Source organism: Athene noctua, chromosome 4, assembly GCF_965140245.1.
Source record: "Athene noctua chromosome 4, bAthNoc1.hap1.1, whole genome shotgun sequence".
Classification (NCBI taxonomy): Eukaryota; Metazoa; Chordata; class Aves; order Strigiformes; family Strigidae; genus Athene; species Athene noctua.
This window is the reverse complement of record NC_134040.1, coordinates 32,320,652-32,342,415: the sequence shown is the minus strand read 5'-3', so window position 1 is coordinate 32,342,415 and position 21,764 is coordinate 32,320,652. Positions and strand designations below refer to the sequence as shown.

General features: G+C 41.8%; 1 protein-coding gene across 2 annotated transcripts in view; it reads left to right on the top strand.

Annotated features, from left to right (window-relative positions):
* Window positions 1-21,764, top strand: part of DLC1 (DLC1 Rho GTPase activating protein) — a 236,918-nt gene that overhangs the window by 99,808 nt on the left and 115,346 nt on the right. Inside the window, exon 5 of one of the 2 annotated variants that reach the window (XM_074904882.1) lies at window positions 11,875-11,934. The exons of the other annotated variant lie outside the window; for it this stretch is intronic. Within the exon in view, the coding sequence (XP_074760983.1) occupies window positions 11,875-11,934 (60 nt within the window). The remainder of the gene's footprint in view (window positions 1-11,874; window positions 11,935-21,764) is intronic. 2 annotated transcript variants of the gene reach the window in all.

The following is a 21,764-nucleotide window of genomic DNA, read 5'->3' as shown; positions in this document are numbered from 1 at the left end:
TCTTTTAAGCATATTTTAACATTGATAATCACAGGTTGATAAGTTCTAAGAATGCCTCTCATAACAGACTTCATCACTTAATGAAATACAGTTAAACAAAGGATAACTCAGGATAACTGTCTTGAAAGGGATGTTTGGAGCTCCTTTTTCCAACATCCTGCTCAAGCTGGACCAGCCCTGAGGTCAGACAAGGTTGCTCAGCACTTTATCCAGTCTGGTCTTGAAAACTTCCAAGGATGGAGCCTGTTCAAGCTCTGTAGGCTACCTGCTCCACTGCTGTACTGTCTCCAAGGAGGAGACAGTTTTCCTTCTATCCAGTCTGATTCTTTCTGGTTTCAGTTTATGCCTATTCTCATCCTCACATGCACGATGTGGAGGCTCCAGCTCCATCTTCTTCCTACCCTCCCATGAGATCCTGAGGAGCTGCTGGTAGGACCCCAAAAGCTATCTCTTCGGGCTGAACAAGTCCTACAGCCCCAGCTCACAGGTCAAATGATCCAGACCCTGACCAGCTTGGTGACCCTCCCCTGGACTTGTTTCCTTTTATTGTTGTCTTTCTTGTATTGAGAGGATCCTGCAGCTGGACTCAGTACTGCAGATGTGGTCTAACAAGCACTGAGTTGGGAATAATCCCGTCCCTCCATGTACAGGCCATGCTTTTATTGATACATCCCAGGATGCTGCCAGCTCTCTTTGCTGCCAGGGCACGCTGATGGCTCATGCACAGCTTGCTGTCTGCCAAGACCCCAGGGCCTTTTCCATAGAGCTGCTCTCCAGACGGTTTTTTATCATTTATTTATTCACCCTTCCAGACTGTAAAATCTCAGCTTGCAAACAAAAATATTGTGGGAAACAATGTTTCATGATTGAGTTCTTTGTTATCAAAGCAGAAAATACAGCACAAGACTTGTGATTTTGTTACTTCCAGCAAATTCAATTTAGTATTACATCATAACTAATTATAACGTGTTCACATTTTAGAACACCACTATATAGACTGTAAACTGGTATCCAGTATATTCTGGCTAGTATCATATATTTAATATTAATTTCAGTATAAAGGTAGTTATCAGTTACACAGTGGTTCAGTAACATTTATGTTACCCAGCCCGAATCGTGGTCTCTTATTGTATTGGACACCAGAAACATTTTAAAAAAGGTAGTAGTCCCTGACCAAAAATAGCTTTTAAATCAAAGCAAGCATGAATAAGTTGTTCTTCCTTTCCTTTTCTGGTTATAACAAGAATAGCAGAGAATGGTGATAACCAATTAATCAAGTTAATTCTAGCCTAATTTTGTTCAGACTGAGTTCATGGTAAAAACTTGTGTTGATTCAGATGAAATATAAACAAGTTCACTTGGTCCTAATTGATACTGACATGTAATCATTAGGCCACGGTTTCCAAAGCAGTGATGTGACTGTTGATTTAGAAATCAGGTGATGAACTTTATTTTTCAGTGTCCAGAAACAGAGTCAGCTTCTGAAAATTTGAAGTGCCGAGAGCCAAAATTTGACTTTTGGCTACATTGTTGTAGTTTTTTAGGTACTGAAGATGAAAAACAATCTCTTTGTTGTGACACCTGCCAGTTGTACGCCAATTCCCAGTAAAGGTTACCTTTGGGCAGTAATATCTGCATGTGGCACAGAATTATGAAGGTACCTAGTCACTTTTGAAAAATTTAAAATATTTTCTTCTTTGTGTTCCTAGACAATGCTCAAAACATCTGTAAGATCATATTATGCTCCTGTGTTCATATTTGAAAATAGGACTTGGACTGCTAAGGTGTTTCAGAGTTGCTAAAGATGAACCGAAGAGCTGGACAATTTAAAAACATGTTTAATATGAAGAGCTTAGAGCACTTAAAGTGTGGTGAGGTAAATTTTCTCTTTTTACATCTGTTAAAAAAGAAGAGTAAGAAATGGTTTCAGTGCCAGATGACTTGGGACATGGGCTTTACTCCATAAAGCCAGCACAGGATTTTGTTGTTTATATGTTTTAGGTACTTACACTCACACTTTAAACTCCTGTCTTATTAGAATAAAAAGCTCCTTTTCACAAATCCTTAGGGAAAAGAGAGAGCTCTTTGATGTTTGATGAGGAGTCATGCTTATTTACATTCCTCTAAGGACATGCTGAAAACTCAGGTGTGAGACACCCAAAAGTACACTTTGGATTAGGCACACCTGGAGGCAAAGTATCTTCTTGATGTGGAACCATCCTTGGCAGCACAATGATAGGGCTGTATGTAACTGCAGTGTCACAGGTTTTTTTTTTCCTTGCTAAGAGTTGTTAACTTGTGCTCTCAATGTCTTCTGGTATAGCAAGTGATGCTTGAGAGAATTGTGGTATCTGCTTGCAGTATGTTCAGCCTGAGCAACTAGATCTTTTATTGTCTATAAAATCAGCAATACTAACCATATCTGACAAAAGGTGTTTTTCATTACCTTGAAGAAACACCTTGTGGTATCTAGTCAGTAAGTTTAGCCATTGTCTCAAATCACCTCTGCAAATATTATGTTAAATTAGATTGGTTTTACATGTATCAGGAAGTGGCAATCAAATCAAATGTTGATTCTCTAACATATGTTAGATACCACTGATCTTTAAAATGCACCAGTGTACGATTCTTATAGGCAAAGTCAGCCAGTTGCTTCATGCAATTGCTTCATTATCACCTTCAATCTACCTCTGTGTTGATTTTGGCTATTAGCGAATCTCCCCTTCATGGCATTTTCAGAAAGAATCAGATAACTGCATGAAATTGTTGCTTAATTCATAAATATCACAAATAAAGAACGAATGGAAAACCAAGTTTATTGATAAACACAACTGCCAAATGGCCTATAAACTATAAATCTGCAAGGAGTTATTCCTGCAGGTAATCATTCCACCCACAAGTTTGGACTAAGTTTGTAAGTAGAAGTGTGCTAAATTCAAGTCTAAAATTATTTCTCTGAAGGTTTCTCTGACTGAATAGCCTCTTTAGTTCAATTAGTAGGTATTAATTTAAAGCCCAATTTACAGTGGATTCAATTGCACCTGCTCCTGTACTTTGGCCTCAAAGAAGAGGAGGTATTCGGAACCAATTTCAGCATGCTAGCCAGGTACATCATATCTCTGTAGCCACCTATAAGCATAATTAAAAAGCAAAGGAAAAGTAACCAGGGATTTTAATACATATCAAAATACAGGCTTGAAATTAGAGAAAAGTAGTCAAAATATCTGTTAAAAGGTGAAGAAAAACAATAAAATAAACCACTGCTTCCTCCAGGCAGGTTGTCTAATTTACAATATCATCCTAGAATCAATGTTTCTTCATGTTGTGAGGAAGAAAAAGACACAGAATTTTGTCAAGAATTTGTTATGTATCGGTTGACTTCCATAGAGCTCTTCTTACAGAAAAAAGCCCATGCCTACACTAGAAAAATTTTTCTCTTGCAGTTCCTGAGGGAGACTCAAAGCAGGGACGAGATTACAGAATGTTCATAGAGTGCCAAAGACTTATTTTGGTGGTATAGCTCATGCTAACTCTTTGAGAGGAATTACACTTTTTGTGTCACCACAAGCATGTCTTTAGCAGGGCCGTATTTCACATTCATAACTGATATACCCACTTTGGCAAAACTTTAAAGTGTATATCAGGTTAATCACTTTTATCAGACATAATTTCATCATTATCAGGGCATTTGTGGCTGGAAAATAATTGAAAATTTAGAAGAGACTCATGGGTATAATCTCTACTTTTCCTAAAATTTCTTTCACCATTTTAGAGGAAGATGTCAGACCTGTAATTTTTATACAGATCAACCTTACAACTTAAGTCTGACTCTGTGTTTTGAAGCATGGATCCAGACTAGCATTTGTAGGAAAAATGCCTTTTAGCAGCCGTTCAATTAGCTATTGCAGGATCAAACACAATGGGCCAAGTAGAAGGCAATGTTTCTGGCACACAAGTTAGAGTGGCATTCACTTCTAGCTTCAAAGTGTTACTGGCTTTTTCAGTCAGGGATTTAACACCTGCCATTCCTTCCAACAGTAAAAGGTTTTGCACCTCATCTCTTTTTTTTTTTTTTTTTTGTCTCCAGTGCAATAGTTGTCCATGTCTGATTACTCTGTGTTGATAACCATTTGACATTTATGTTCAATTGCTTCTCTGTTCCTGTAAAAGAATGAGAAGACATCAAATAAAGGTGACAGATTCAAAACAAACACAGGGAGGCATTTCTTCAGACTATCTAGAACTGAACTATAGGGTTCCTTGCCCCAGTATATTACGGATGCTAAAGTTTTACACAGGTTTAGAAAAAGTCTGGAAAAACTGTCAGAGAAATCGATTAGTATAACCCTTTCCTCAATAAAATTAATGACAGTATTACCACTGATTTTCATAAGATTTACCCAAATAATAATCCTCTATGTACCAATTCAAAACTTGCCAAAGATGTCACAGAATAACAGAATTGTCTAGGTTGGAAAAGACCTCAAAGATCATCTAGTCCAACCATTAACGTAACACTAACAGTTCCCAACTACACCATATCCCTAAGCACTATGTAGACCCAACTCTTAAACACCTCCAGGGATGGGGACTCCACCACCTCCCTGGGCAGCCCATTCCAACACCCAACAACCTGTTCTGTAATGAAATACTTCTTAATATCCAGTATAAATCTTCCCTGGTGTGTTGGAGAATGGCTTGCAGAGAGCAAGGCCATGGGTCTTTGCAGGAGCTGATTGCAGCCACCTGAGGTAAACAGAGGAAAAAACCCAGGGTACAGTTATGCTAACAAAGGATTGTTATGTTAACAGAGAGAAACTGAGGTACACAATGGCCTTGATGGTAAAAAACAACCTTGAGAAAAAAAGGCAGGCCAGAAGAGGGAAGATGTTGTGACATATCTGAAATGCCACAAGGGGCTGGGATATTATAATGTAGCTTTTTACATGTATCCAATAGATTTGTGAGTAGTATGCATGATTATTGTAGAGTGCATATATAAGGTGTGATTTCTTTCAATAAAGTGGAAGCTTGCTCTATCATTCACATTGAATCAGCTGCTTGCTTCCTCCGCCCGCCGCACTGGTGCAACTTGAGGCCATTACCTCTTGTCCTGTCACTTTGTTACTCGGTTAAAGACGCTCATCCCCAGCTCTCTGCAACCTCCTTTCAGGTAGCTGTAGAGGGCGATGAGGTCTCCCCTCAGCCTCCTCCAGACTAAACCCCCCCAGTTCCCTCAGCCACTTTCCGTATGACCTGTGCTCCAGACCATGCACCAGCTTAGTTGCCCTTCTCTGGACACACTCAAGTCATTCAATGTCCTTTTTGTAGTGAGGGGCCCAAAACTGAACACAGAAATCGAGGTGCGGCCTCACCAGTGCCAAGTACAGGGGTAAGATCCCTTCCCCGTCCCTGCTGGCCACGCTATTGCTGACACAAGCCAGGATGCCATTGGCCTTCTTGGCCACCTGGGCACACTGCTGGCTCCTGTTCAGCCAGCTGTCAATCAGCACCTCCACGTCCCTCTCTGACTGGCAGCTCTCCAGACATTCCTCCCCAAGCCTGTAGCGCTGCTGGGGGTTGTTGTGGCCCAAGGGCAGCCCCCGGCATTTGGCCTTACTGAAACTCCTCCAGTTGGCCTCAGCCCATGGCTCCAGCCTGTCCAGGTCTCTCTGCAGAGCCTCCCTACCCTCGAGCAGATCAACACTCCCACCCAGCTGGGTGTCATCTGCAAACTGACTGAGGATGCACTCGATCCCCTCGTCCAGATCATCAATAAAGATGTTAAAGAGGAGTGGCCCCAAAACCGAGCCCTGGGGGACACCACTCGTGACCGGCTACCAACTGGATTTAACTCCATTCACCACAACTCTTTGGGCCTGGCCATCCAGCCAGTTTTTTACCCAGCAAAGCATGTGCCCATCCAAGACACAAGCAGCCAGTTTGCCAGGAGAATGCTGTGGAAAACACTGTCAAAGGCCTTACTAAAGTCAAGGTAAACAACATCCACAGCCTTTCCCTCATCCAATAAGCAGGTCGTTCTGTTGTAGAAAGAGATCAGGTCTGTCAAGCAGGACCCGCCTTTCATAAACCCATGCTGACTGGGCCTGAGCATCTGGTTGTCCCACATGTGTGTGTGATGGTACTCAGGATGAGCTGCTCCATCATTTTCCTGGGCACCCAAGTCAAGCTGACAGGCCTGTAATTTCCCAGATCATCCTTCCGACCCTTCTTATAGATGGACATCACATTGGCCAATTTCCAATCTGTTGGAACCTCCCCGGTCAGCCAGGACTGCTGGTAGATGATGGGAAGTGGCTTGGCTAGCACCCCAGCCAGCTCCTTCAGCACCCTTGGGTGTATCCCATCTGGTCCCATAGACTTGTGAGTGTCTATGTGATGCAGTAGGTCACTGACTATCTCCTATAATATGACTATGTCAAATTAGTATTGTAATATTTCCAGTGGATAAGTCACTATCCAAATACTGAATTATTTTTTAATGTTTCAGAAATGGTATTTTGTAGTAAGAATGTATTGAATATTCAGCCAGTATTCTGGATACATTTTTATTACATGAGTGTTTCTTATGTTTTGTATGAGGCATGTATTCCCTCCTGGAAACAGTACCAACTATCCATCATCAAATTAAGAATACTATATCATTTGTACAGCAACAGCAAAAGTCCTCTACATGTTAGGAAACTTTCTATCCATAATTAGAGGGATCTTAAAATCTGCAGAAATCAATCAATGATCAGAATACAGTAAGTCAAAACAATTCTTCAGCTGAACAAAGAGCCAAGAAAAAGAACTACAAGCGTATCTTAGTATAAAAACACAAACATAACCAAAGACTATACTAGGACCTGTAAAGATATATATTTTTTTTTTTTTTTACAGTTGTAATCAAAACTTGGCATAATTTTGTTTTTAATGAGAAACTGGACATTGAAAAAATAACCAAGAAAGGTTCAAGTCTAAGAAGTTGCTACATGTATTAACTTTTGCAGTACATTTCAAAGGCATTTCTGGAAAAGCAATGTATGCCACATTAGACAAACTAAGAGGAATAAGAAACAGACATCTTTTCAGAAAGCAAATCTAGATAAAAATCTTCAACAAAGTAAATTGCATTTAGTTATATTAAAAGACTGAGAGATAAGAAATGAGCCATACTTTTTTTTCCCCCAGAATAATCATTACAGCTTAAGTAAATTAAGCTAACTCCACTGATCCATAGAAAGAATTCCACATCTGGAAAATCTTTGCTACATCTGTGTTGGAGTTTCATGCTTTTTGGTGCTTTGTTCATCAGTTCCCATGACTCAAACTCCTCTCTTATTTTCTTAAGTGCATTCCAGTTCAGCTAAAAACGTAGTGATCATTTCATTTCCTGAGAGCTGTTATTTAAGCTTCCTTACCTGTTTTCCTTAAACAAAGCAAAATAAACACTTAAATATAAAGCAACATTTAAAAAAAAAAAAAAAAAAAAAAAAGCGCACCTTTGTAGTATTCTGCAGCATGGATAATCATTTTAATGGACTGAAGTGAGATGAAGAATTGTAATTGTCAGACATAACAGACAAGTACATTTATGGTTATTGTAGACTTCCATCTGTGTTTAGCAAGTAGCAGCAAGCACAACGCTACTAGATGAGACACAGTCCAGCACCAAACATCCCTGTCTGCCATGCACCATGCAGTAGCAGCACTGCTTAAAATCTGAATTTTATTGGCCAAACCAATACTGTGCAGGTAACCAGAAGAGAGTTGGCTCCTAAATTCCCTTGTGGTTGTTTCCTATATAGTGCTACAGAGTTGCTTACCAGTAACCTTTCTGTTTCCATTTAAAAATCCAGGAGACAGAAATAGAAATATAATTATGACAAAAAGGTACTTTGAAGTACTTTGAAAGTACTTCCCAAGACAGGGAATTTCCAGTCTTCAAAGAGCTCTGGGTTGAGTCACATAGGTTTGTTGCATTTGTACTGCCAGAGGAAGGTACAGGCTAAATAACAATCAAACTTGGAGTGCACGCATCCAGCATTCAGTCACCAAGGATAAAAGGGCAATTGTTTCAAGAACTCTGTCACACAGCAGCATCTGAACAAGTAAACTAAAAAGGACATGGGCTCAAGTACAAGCATAGAGTTATCCCACTTGATGACTTACAAACATGCTTCCTGCTGTAGTTTTGGCCCATGCCATCTGTCACTTTTCTAGACAAGACCCACAAACACCTTGGGAGATAGCATGGACCAGGCACTGAAACCAGCAGTGGTAGGAGATTCATCCTTACTCTTACATCTTGATCAAAAAGATTAAATTAATTCATTCTGACATCCTTTGTCTACCACTGACTTCTCAAGGCTTAATCCTTGTTCAGAGGCTTCAAATATGAATTTGTGAGCAAATCACTTTCTCAGTGGAAAGAACTTTAGCCTCTTGTAATGCATAGAAAATATGCCCCAGTGAGATCCTAACATAAGGATTTGAACCATGACTTTCACCTAACTCCTCTCCGCTTTTGCTTCTTCTGACAAACTATCTTCAAGGTTTTATATTTGAACTTTTACTGAAAAGGATATTTGGAAATAAATTGTTTTTGTTACAGAAAAATGGGCCTGGTGATTCTGCACTATTGCCTTTTCATTGTTTATCTATCATGCAACAGTAATTAATTCAGGAAGGGAAAAATGAAAAAAACAGTGAACCAGAAAATTAGCTGTCCTGCTCTGTTATGCATACCTGGATATTGTGACACAAATGACTTTCAGCTGCCTTTATGCTTCCTTAAATTGCAGGGCCAGATAATCCCTGGAATAACTGTAAAGAAGAGGTGTGACAGTGCCCTGGCAGGCAATAGTGGCTGTTCCAGTTTATTGTCCCTGTGAGGAGTGCTTTGTACCAGATGTTGCTGCTCCAGCACTCCCGCTCCTCTGGGACAAGCTGGTGTAACAGGCAGAGTTATGCTAAGTGCTTAGCACTTGCTGCTCCTGTGTCAATGCCAAACGTATTTTGGGTAACATGTTGAATTATTAGTAGAGGTCAATAGAAATCAGGACGTTCCTACCTGAAAAACCTGATCTCTTTCTATGACAAGATGACCTGGCTATTGGACAAGGATTGAAAAGCATTTGACTCAGTTCCTCATAGGATTCTCATAGAAAAACTGGCTGCTCATGGCCTGGATGAGCAAACGGTCTGCTGAGTCAAGCCCTGGCTGGATGGACGGTCCCAGAGAGTGGTGGTCAATGGAGTTAAGTCCAGCTGGTGACTGGTCACAAGTGGTGTTCCTCAGGGCTCGGTGTTGGGACCATTTCTGTTTAACGACTTTATTGATGATCTTGATAAGGACATAGAGTGTATCATCAGTAAGTTCACAGATGACACCAAGTTCAGCAGGACTGTCGATCTGCATGAAGATCGGAGGCTCTACAGAGGGACTTGGATAGATTGGATCAGTGGGCCAACATTAACAGGATGAGCTTCCACAAGGCCAAGTGCCAGATCCTGCACTTGGGCCACAACAGCCCCATGCATGGCTACAGGCTTGGGGAGGTGTGGCTGGAGCTACTCTGGAAGAGAAGGATCTGGGGGCTTTAATTGACAAGCAGCAGAACATGAGCCAGCAGTGTGCCCAGGTGGCCAAGAAAGCCAACGGCATCCTGGCTTGTATTAGAAACAGCAGAAATAGGGAGGTGATAGTCCCCCTGTACTCTGTACTGGTTAGGCCACACCTGGAGTATTGTGTCCAATTTTGGGCACCTCCATACGAGAGAGATATCGAGGTGCTGGAGCGAGTGCAGAGGAGGGCAACGAAGCTGGTGAAGGGCCTGGAGAATAAATCCTATGAAGATTATTGAAGGATCTGGGACTGTTTAGTTTGAGGAGGAGAAGGCTGAGGGGAGACCTCATCACTCTCTGCAACTACCTGAAAGGAGCTTGTAGAGTGCTGGTGCTGGTCTCTTCTTACAGGTGATTAGTGACAGAACAAGAGGGAATGGCATTAAACTGCAACGGGGGAGGTTTAGGCTAGATGTTAGGGAAAAATTTTTCACAGAAAGAGTGGTCAGACAGTGGAATAGGCTGCCCATGGAGGTGGTAGAGTCACCATCCCTGAATGTGTTTAAGGGTTGTTTGGATGAGATGTTGGGGGATATGGTGTAGGGGAGAACTTTGTAGAGTAGGGCTGATGGTTGGACTCGATGATCCCAAGGGTCTTTTCCAACCTGAATGATTCGGTGATTCTGTGAAGTCACTGTAGCCGTAATTATAGCCTGAATACCAAATTATTATCTGCATGAGTCTTCACTCTATCAGAAACCTAACTACAAATTGATGAAACCAGAGAAAACCTTACACCTGTATGATAGAGAATAAGGACGCTCAGGGGCAGGGTTCCACATTAATTTGGGAAAAAAACCAGCCCAACACTATTGGCAGTGAGAAAGCATTGCTTTACCAATGTCCTCACACAGCAGGAGTTAGGATTTGCTTTTATTCCTAATAGTCTCTTGAACAGCAGATCTCACTGATAAGTAGTGGCAGATTTCATTGATTCAGTCAAGTGACTGTCAAGTGAACTCAAAGGCTTAATACTTTCCTGAGCCTGCAGAAATTAGACACTTCTCCATTCATAAGACAGTCCTTAAACAAACAAGAAAAGTGTGCTGTATTCTGAGCAACTCTGGTTTATGCTGTAAACAGCACAAATTTTGGAGTACACTTTTTACATAGAATTAGGATGTCCACTTTCTTCACAGCCTGTAGCAGACATGTTCTGGTCATTGTGCTAAACAACCTGGTTTGTTAAATATTGGTGTTTACTACTGAATCTTTGTTAATTATTGAAACAAACAACACTTGCAAATCATAGTAGGAATTTAGTGCACTGTAGTTTAATTCATGAAGTTAATGGCCTTCATGTTTCATTAATTAAAAGATTAAGTTCCTTGAGCAAGAAAAATCTAATTCATATTCCCAGACACAAAAAAATCCATACATTAAAGTGGAGTATATGTGTCAACTGACCCTACATATCTGTAACTGAGGGATAAAATACATTTCAGAGGAGGAGTTATCACCAAACAAAAATTTACAAGCTGACAAAATTTAAATTAAGGGTTATTCTTAAAGAACATCCAAATAGATTAAGATAAGAAAAACAAAGAGGCATAATTCTGCTCTCCAGTGATTAAACTATCATCATATCTGTAATATCTTCTTATAGCTAACTGATTTTGAAGGTGTAATACATTTTTTTTTCTTTCCTTTACTGCCTTCTCTGTGTCTCAAGAGAAACACATGCCTCACTTGCAGACCGAAGTCAGTAAATCACTTCACATCTAACCCTGAGAGGATTAATACTCCTCCGTAGCTCAGACTGCAGTGCTTCATGCTGAGACCAGTATAAACTCATGAAGGAACATGCCAAACCTTATAAGTCACCAATTCATTTTTAGAGACAGTTAAGTTTCCTATGCAACCTTCTAATTTATACTGGACATTTTGGAAATTTCTGGATTTAATACCCATATGAGTTTCATGAATAATAGGAACTCCATTCACAGTTTCAACAGTATTTATGATGGTTGAGCTGGATTCCACTCCATTGCACCCGTCAACCCTGTGCTTCCCTCAAAGCCCTTCTACCTTCACGGCCCTACCCCTGAGTATGTTTACTGGGTTTTCTCAAACACCTGTATAGCTTCAGGCCTCCAGGTCCAGAGCAGACCCCTCTGGACCTCTGGTCATGAACACATTTCTCCATTCTAAGGCACCTAAAGTTTTTAAGTAAGCTAAACAGTTTTACATGGGGGTGGGTGTGTGTGTGTGTGTAACAATGTTCTTTTTTGCTTAATTACACAGCAAATACAAGAATACCAAATCCGGCGTCCTTTTTCCCACTTTGGTTTCCTCACATTTCTGGTATGTACTTCTGGATTAAGTCTGGTCTTCTTATATAATTTGGGATCTTAGGGTATGTTGTGTAATGTCACTTGAATGGGGGAGTCTTTCCAGCTCATTTTTCCAAGCAGTTTCCTATTCACTTGTACAAACAACAAAAAGTGATGACTCAGTCCATGACAAACTGTCAAACTTCATTCAAACTATCTCTACCATCTACTGCTAAAGTTTCCTTGACACCTATTCAACAATTAATTTCCTTCGTTGTTCCTCTTTGCTAAGTTTCCATTCCTTCAAGACTTTTCTTCATGAATAGGAAGGAAACCTCGTTCTCCCCATGCTATTTGTCATGATCTATCTATGCCACAAGAGCTGACCAAAAAGCAAAGTTACAGTCTGAACCAGAGCCTGGAATGAAACTTCCTTGTTCAGTAGCACTGGCAAGGACTCTCAGACCATGTGCCCATATGCTCTGTTAGCATACATAACAGCCACTTTCTTGTAAAGTGTATGTCTTAGCTCAGTATGATTGTATCCTTTGTCTTCCTTTCTTGTATGCTTTTAAGATATTTTTTCACTGTTCTTTTAAAGTGTTCATTCAACATGTAACCAGGTGAGCATGATTAATTATATTTCATAAGAAAGAGCTACCTAGTTGCAGAACAAGGCAGACCTTCTATAGGACTGGAATACTTTCACCATATTCTTACTGTGTTTATACTTCATCTCAGCATTACAGCAGTCAGCCGTAGTATGCTCAGTCACCTGTAAAAAATCTGCCTACTTGAAATGCTGAGAGAGGGATGTGAATCCTTAAAAGTTGTAGTAATTGTTTAGCTGTAGTTCTCAATGTGGATTTGTGTTCATATGCATACTGTAATTTTTTTAATGGGATTTATAGCCTGACTTACAGTTCAGGTAATAATTCCTGGTTTTCATTATGCATGAATCTGTTATGCTTGCCAAATATATATCTTTCTTCATGTATTCTGTGGGCCAGATTGTGATTCACCTTTGCACAGATAGATTGAAAGTTTTAATTGACTGAAAGAAAGCTCTGTGTTTAAAGTGAGTCACAGTGTTGCTTCCCCAACTGTATTTCACTGCCTTCTAAGTTCAGGAATTTGCTGTAAACTGGATCACTGAAATGATTCACATTGTCTGTTTTTTAACCTATGCTGTTTTAGTGAGCTGGCTTTCAGCAAGCTGTGCAAACAGTTGCCCCAGTACTGAATGAGAAAACAGTTTAGTGCAATAAGGGACACAGACAAAAAAACTACGAGGAAAGAAATGAGGTATTTCCTGTAGCAGCCTTCTGCTTTTAGTCTCTTAGGAAATAAATGCCGTAATTGGCTGAACGAGATGTAGACAGGCATAGAGAAATTGGCATAGAAAATGTACTTAAACACTAAGAAGATGCAATTCTAACTGACCTGGAATTCAGACTTAAGGCAGCCACACAGACATTCAGAAGCTACTACAACAATCTCTGGTATTTAACAGCAATTATGGAGTCCCTTGAGAGATTTGAGACTGTTAGGCTGCGTTTGCAGATTAAATATCCCTGCTTCTACATTCCTTGTGTTTGCTGTGCTGGTGTGGTCTTGAGATACATATATGAGCTGCATAGCCATCCTCATCTGGACTTCCCTGGTACAAGACTTGTGACTTGCCTCAATTCTGCTGCCTTTTGGGACTCTCCCACCTGTACATTGTCCATTCCATTACTCCCCTAATCTGTTCCTGATGAATTGAATTTTCTGTGGATCCTTTAGCATTTCAAAATTATGTCACATTCACAATACAAATCATGTCTTTGCGGAGACTGTTGATACATTACCATGCTCTAGTTCTTCCTCTTAATGCTAAGGGCTACTGTTGCTAATGGAGATCCCCACCATTAACATCTTTTCTTTCCTGCCAGGAGTATAAAGATCATGTAACCTTCATGTAGAGAGAGCTCTGCTGGGAACTGTAAAAGCAGTATGTGTTTACAGTAACACTAGACACCTTTTCAGAGTCAGCATCTTTTGCCCAACAGGAACCCAGCACATTGGTTCTTGGGCAAGGAGGAGAAGAATGGATCCAGGGTCACATGTGCTTGCTGCTAACGCACAGTTCAGTTTTTTGTTTCAAGTTTCAGCTTCACACTTATCTAGCCTTTTTTGAGATTCCTTGCTTGGTAGATGCTAGGAGTTAGCAGCTGGTGTGCCATTATTTTTCTAAGAGAGCTCCTTTCATGGGGTAATTATCACTGATAAACTAAATATAGCAATTGCAAAAATTTGCATGACCTTCTCTGTGTTCCACACATACCTTCTTGTATTTACACACCATGCACAACAGCGTGAAAGTCACAAGAAGAAAAAGTCCCTTTTTCCATAAAATGGTGCGGAAACATCTAACCTTCTCCGGAATATGAAATTTTGCAACAAGCATAAAGTTAGACATGACAAGTAAGCAGGGCATTTATGGAAGAAATATAAGAAACTACAATACTTTAAAAACTGGAGATAACCTGGAGTTCCTTGGTAAAATAGAAAATATTTCATTTAGAATACATTTACATTTACTTATATTGCCTCAGAGAAAAAATAAAAAAGTATAACTACTAAGGATCAAAATATACAGGAGATTTTGGTGAGATGTTTAATATTACACAAGTAGGTGTGAGAACTATATACACATCATGTTTTTGGTTGGTGCTCAGTAGTACTTTACTGAAAACATTGTAGCAAGGGCGTGTGCATAGATGCCTAAGATGTGTATAAAGGTCTTAATTTGAACTTAAAAGTAAAAACACCTTTTCTGCAGGCTTCTCACCTCCAAGGCATGGTAAGCTTTTAAAAGGGCATGATTCCCCTGGATGAAGACTAATAAAAGATCTTTAATTTTGCAAGTCCGAGATGCAGGATCTAACTAATGTAACTTTGATCTAAATTAATTTTCAATATCAGTCGAGGACATATCGGAGAGCTTTTTAAAAAATTTATTCAAAATGCTATATTATTCTTAAACCTAGCTGCTAGAATGTGTTGTTTAGTAATTTGATTACCCAGATGCTGAAATCTTACAGTTCTTACATAGAGGAGGAAGTTTTCAACATCAAATAACTAGGTTATTCTGGTTGAAATTAGGTTAATTAGTAACTGAATCTAATCCTATTAATTGAAACTCAGAGCTGTCATGACTTTGTAGGGACAGAGCCTTCAAAGCTTGTTTAATATTGAAGGATGTACATTAAAACCTTTTTTTAATTGCCTTTTTTTTTTTCTTATGCATTTTCATATACAGTATAGATTCAGTTTTGACCTTTTGAAATACATTTGGTTTATTTCTGACTTTTATGAACAGTTAGCCAAGCTCAAATTTGTTATCAGTATACTGACAGCTGCCCATTCCACTATCAAGTCCAAATTTCAAACAAGCAGTCTAGAATCAGTCTTTTCAGAAGAGTACACCAAGAGTAGAAGGGTGTACTTCCTTGTTGTACAAGAGTACAGCATTTTCTCCTATAACTTATCGTGGAAGTTTTCACTGAATGTAAATAAGGGTTTTATTTTGGCCCACATCCACAATCTTTCTTACTACTTGACTAAAGGATACTATGTTTGGATTGAAAAAACTTAGCAACATCCTTGTAAAAATGCCAACCTTTCATATCATCTTTAAAGAATTTTAATGTTTCTCTTTGATTTAGTTCCTTACACATAAAGTATTACAGTGTCACTGACATGAAAAAAATCTCCTGGTTTTCCTTCAAATGTCACCTGAAGACACACTCATTCTACAGTAGTGCCTTCAGAAAGCTGTCAATATGAGCAAAGAAAGCTAAGCTGATTTAGCCCGTGAAAAAACATCCATAGAGCGTCTACTGTTTCAGTTAGCCTTTCAATTATCAAGCTGAAGTTTTGATGTGACAAATTTTATGTCTGAATAGCAGGTCCTTTTTCACAGGGAAGGGGTAGCAGATTAACAAGGGGTTGCACAACTTTCTGAGCTAAGTAAAAACCTACTTTCAGGTAGGTTTACTTGCTAAAGAGGGTATGAGCTATGATATTGATATATGCTTCCTCTCGTATTATATTCTGCTCGTTCATCATATTAAATCTTGCTATTTCAATTTTGATCTTGCTAACTGCTACATTTAAATATATACTACAATGAGGACTTGCGCCATAGCTGATATATGCATCCTTCTGTTTTACTTTTGCACAGGTTTTTTTCCTTGATTTTTTACTCATATTTATTTTGTTTTTACATAAATTCCACAGATTAATTAGTCCTAGCTTGGAGGAAAAACTTACACAAACACACAAATACAATACTCTCATCAATGTCAGGTCAGTGTTTTGAAACCTCGTACCGCCTTAAACACTTCCACTCTTTTCTTGGTGTGCTCACACTTTAAATATTTGTAGGCTGTTATCATTTCTCTCTCCTTGCATTATTAGCTGTCATTTGGCTAAGCAGAACATGTTTTAATCTTTCCTCATAAATCAAACTCTCCAGCCCCTTAATCATTTCTGTTGCTGTTACCTGAATTCCTTCAAAACTTGTTGACATCTTCGTGGTACTGGAGAGTCTAAAACTACATGCTGCATTCAAGAATGGATTCATTTGTGCTAAACAGAGTCTATGTAGTTGTTCTTTATAAAAATACCGGGTATGTAAAGAATAGTTTTTTCTACTATGTAGGTAAGCAAAATACTTAATATTACGATTGAAACATCAGGAATGGTAAAAAAATAAATGCCACACATTTTACCACACTTCTCAGTTGAACATTTGAGATATATATCCTTTCACTGTTACTGCAATAATTTTTAATAAATATACCTTTAATATATTACTTTATCAGTCTCGGGTATAGGCTTTGTCTTCTTGTTTGTTTGCTTCCTTAACTTCTTTGAGGAGTGTTTTATTCCCTTCTTCCACTTAGAATATTTTTCCTAGGAATTTCTACACATCTACTCATAAATGTTAAATAATTTCTCCATTACTTCACCAGATCTTTGTTTCCCTCACCCCTTCTGTTATGAAGAACTTAAAGAAACACTTGTACTTACTTGTTTCTAGTGTACATAAAGATTTATAAATAGTTTTTCTGTGTATGTGTTGCTACTGCTATTTTAGATATTCATGCCTTTTCAAGGCCTAATTTTGTTTGTTCCAGAACCATTAATATCTTGCATTGAAACTGAGTGCAAGACTCATATTTCCTATTTTTAAGAACTGTATAAATTCAGTATTGTAATAATGTCTCTGAAAATTTTTTTACCAAAAATAAACAGAATTTTAGGTTCTCCTGTGTAACTCACCTCATCATCTAGATATCTTTTTAACAACAAATGACTATAGTATTTTCAGAATGAAGACCAGAGATAATAATCTTAATTAGACCCAGTTCATATGAGAATGTGCAGGTTTAACTCCTGCCGGGATCGGAGAGCACGTTGCCGTTGCCCCTCCCCCACCCGCAGCCGGTCGGGCTGGAAGTTAGGCACAAACCCAGGCTAAAGTAACAAGGAATTTAATACAACAGTGTGATAGAACAATCTGAACAACAACAGTAGCAATGATAATAACAATAAACATCAATAACAGTGAACAAGACAAGAGATATACAGAGAAATACCGCTAAATGATCAAGGAGCAAGCCCGCTGCGTGTATGGCAACCCCCAAAACCAGAAGCGAAAGTAAAAAAGGCTCCACCCCTGGACCTGACGTCAGCATGGTATGAATAACCCGGCTGAAGATCCCTTCCCCCTCTCTCTCTGCTGGGGAAAAACTTGACTCTATCCTAGCTGAACCAGGACATAATCCACCCCTTTATTCTATACCATCTGCGTCATGTCCAGCTGCCATTTAGCAGTTAAAAATAACAAAGTAATAATTTACACAGGCACAGCATAATTTACGGCATGTTCTCACCCAGAATCAAGTCCCCCTGTGGTACGCATCGGACCTCTCCATTGTCCTGCATTACCCACCAGGTGCACCCAGGTCCTTGGGCAAAAGCAATCCCGTGGATGGGTTTGCCTTTACCTTTTCCTGGCACAGGACTAAACCAGACCATTTTTCCCAATATATTCCTCATGCGCACCACAGGGACTTTATCCCCATCTACAGCACATGGAGGTTTCGACTGAGCCGGGCCAGCTCGACTGGCAGATCCTCTTGTGTTGACTAGCCAGGTGGCCTTTGCTAGATGCATGTCCCAGTCTTTGAAGGTCCCACCTCCCAGTGCTTTCAATGTGGTTTTTAACAGTCCATTGTAGCGCTCAATCTTTCCAGAGGCTGGTGCGTGGTAGGGGATATGGTAGACCCACTCGATGCCATGTTCTTCTGCCCAGGCACTTATGAGGTTGTTTCGGAAGTGGGTCCCGTTGTCTGACTCAATTCTCTCTGGGGTGCCATATCGCCACAGGACTTGGGTTTCAAGGCCCAGGATGGTGTTTTGGGCGGTGGCGTGGGGTGCTGGGTAAGCTTCCAACCATCCAGTGGTTACTTCCACCATTGTGAGCATGTGGCGCTTCCTGTGGCGGGTCTGTGGCAGTGTGATGTAGTCGATCTGCCAGGCCTCTCCATATCTATATTTCAGCCATCGCTCTCCATTTCGCTCGGGCTTCACCCGCTTGGCATCTTTGATTGTGGCACATGTCTCACATCCATGGATGATCTCTGCAATGGTGTCAATAGTAAGGTCCACCCCTCGATCTCGAGCCCACCTGTATGTTGCATCCCTACCTTGGTGGCCCGAGGTCTCGTGGGCCCACCGGGCTATGAACAGTTCACCTTTGCGCTGCCAGTCCAAGTCCACCTGAGCCACTCTGATCTTAGCAGCTTGGTCTCTCTGCTGGTTGTGTCGACGTTCATCAGTGGCCCGACTCTTGGGTACATGGGCATCCACATGGTGCACCTTCACAACGAGGTTTTCCACACGGGCTGCAATGTCCTGCCATACTTCAGCAGCCCAGACGGTTTTACCCTTACGTTGCAAGTTGTTCTGCTTCCATTGCTGCAACCATGTCCACAGGGTATTTGCCACTGCCCACAAGTCGGTGTAGAGGTAGAGCCTTGGCCACTTTTCCCGCTCAGCAATATCCAAAGCCAGCTGAACGGCTTTCACCTCTGCAAATTGGCTGGATTCTCCCTGTCCCTCAGCAGCTTCAGTGACCCGTCGTGTGGGACTCCACACAGCAGCCTTCCACCGTTGATGTTTTCCCACAATACGACAAGACCCACCAGTGAACAGGGCATATCGCTTCTCCTCATCCGGCAGCTCGTTATATGGTGGGGCCTCCTTAGCACGTGTCACCTCCTGTTCTGGTGACATCCCGGAATCTTTGCTCTCTGGCCAGTTTGTAATCACCTCTAGTATTCCTGGGCAGCTGGGGTTCCCTATTCGAGCCCGTTGTGTTATCAATGCAACCCATTTACTCCACGTGGCATCGGTTGCATGATGCGTGGAGGAGGCCTTTCCTTTGAACATCCACCCCAGCACCGGCAGTCGGGGTGCCAGGAGGAGCTGTGTTTCAGTGCCGACCACTTCTGAGGCAGCCCGAACTCCTTCGTACGCTGCCAGTATCTCCTTCTCAGTTGGTGTATAATTAGCTTCAGAACCTTTGTATCCCAGGCTCCAAAAGCCTAGAGGTCGGCCTCGGTTTTCCCCAGGTGCTCTTTGCCAGAGGCTCCAGGTAGGGCCATTCTCCCCGGCTGCGGTGTAGAGCATGTTCTTACCCTCCTGCCCTTCCCGGACTGGCCCAAGGGCTACTGCTTGGGCAATCTCCTGTTTAATCTGCTCAAAGGATTGTTGTTGCTCAGGGCCTCATTCAAAATCGTTCTTCTTGCGGGTTACATGGTAGAGAGGGCTCACAATCAGGCTGTAGTTCAAGATGTGCATCCTCCAGAACCCCACAGCGCCCAGGAAAGACTGAGTCTCCTTCTTAGAGGTTGGTGGGGCCATGGCTGTTATCTTGTTTATCACCTCCACTGGGATGTGGCAACGCCCATCTTGCCATTTTATCCCTAGGAATTGAATTTCCCTTGCAGGCCCCTTAACTTTCTTTTGCTTAATGGCAAAGCCGGCCTTCAGGAGGATCTCAATGATTTTCCTCCCTTTCTCAATGACTTCCTCGGCTGTGTTCCCCCATACAATGATGTCATCAATATACTGCAGGTGTTCTGGGGCCCCACCTTTCTCCAGTGCAGTATGGACCAGTCCATGGCAAATGGTGGAGCTGTGGTTCCACCCCTGGGGCAATCGATTCCAGGTGTACTGGATGCCTCTCCAAGTGAACGCAAACTGTGGCCTGCACTCTGGCGCTATTGGAATGGAGAAGAACGCGTTAGCAATGTCAATCGTGGCGTACCACTTGGCTGCCTTCGACTCCAGTTCATACTGGAGCTCTAGCATGTCCGGCACTGCAGCACTCATTGCTGGCGTAACTTCATTCAGGCCACGGTAGTCCACAGTTAGCCTCCATTCGCCATTAGGCTTTCTCACTGGCCATATAGGACTGTTGAAGGGTGAGTGAGTTTTGCTGATCACCTTCTGGCTTTCTAGTTGGCGGATCAGCTGATGGATGGGGACCAGGGAATCTCGGTTGGTGCGGTACTGCTGCCGGTGCACCGTCCTGGTAGCAATCGGCACTCGCTGCTCCTCAACCTTAAGCCGCCCCACCACTGAGGGATCCTCTGAGAGGCCAGGTAAGGTGGAAAACTGTTCAACCTCCTCCAGGGCAGCTACACCAAAAGCCCACCGGTACCCTTTTGGGTCTTTGAAGTACCCTCTCCTGAGGTAGTCTATGCCCAGGATGCACGGGGCATCTGGGCCAGTCACAATGGGGTGCTTATGCCAGTCCCTCCCAGTCAGGCTCACTTCAGCTTCCAATAGGGTCAGCTGCTGGGATCCCCCTGTCACTCCAGAGATGCAAATGGATTCAACCCCACTGTAGCTCGATGGCATCAGGGTGCACTGTGCACCAGTGTCCACCAAAGCCTCATACTCTTGTGGGTCTGACGTGCCAGGCCATCGGATCCACACTGTCCAGTAAATCCGATTATCCCTTTCCTCCACCTGGCTGGAGGCAGGGCCCCTCTAATCCTGCTCGTCATCACTCACTTCTTGCAAGAATAATTTACTGGTCCCCTCAAGAGGGTCAGACATAACGTTCACCATTCTGTTCTGCCTGGGGGATTTCTGACTGGACACTGGAGCTGCGCTCCTCTTGGAGCACTCCCCTTTTGTGATGGTCTTCCCTTTCGGCTGCTCTACTTGTGCAGCTAGGGCAGCAGTGGGCTGTCCATCCCACCTCCTCATGTTTTCTCCATGGTCGCGGAGGAAAAACCACAGGGTGCCTCGTGGTGTGTACCTTCTGCTGCCTTTCTCTTGGGTGGGGAAACGTTTACTTCTAATGGCTGAGACATTAGCCCGTGCAGGTGGAATGCAGGACATGTCCTCTTCCATTTTCTGGACCCTCTGAGACAGTTCCTCCACAGCTGAGACCAGGGAATGGTGAGATGAAGGGAGATTTCCCTCATATTGCCGGAGCTTGCCAACCACTCTATCCACTGTTAGAGTCTGTGTGCCTGTCCACCAGGACACTATTGCCAATGCTTTTGAGTGTGCTTCTGGTGCGCTCTTCAGGAACTTTTGCCACATCAGGTGTGTGCAAGGGGCCTGATCTGGGTCCATGGGTGACTGCTCATTATTCAGATCACCATAGATCATCTCAAACACAGCCAGTTCCCTGAGGGTCTGGATGCCTTTCTCAATGCTGGTCCATTTGCTTAGCTGGCATTAGATATCATCCTTGTAGGGGTGCCTCTACCTTACACTGAGCAG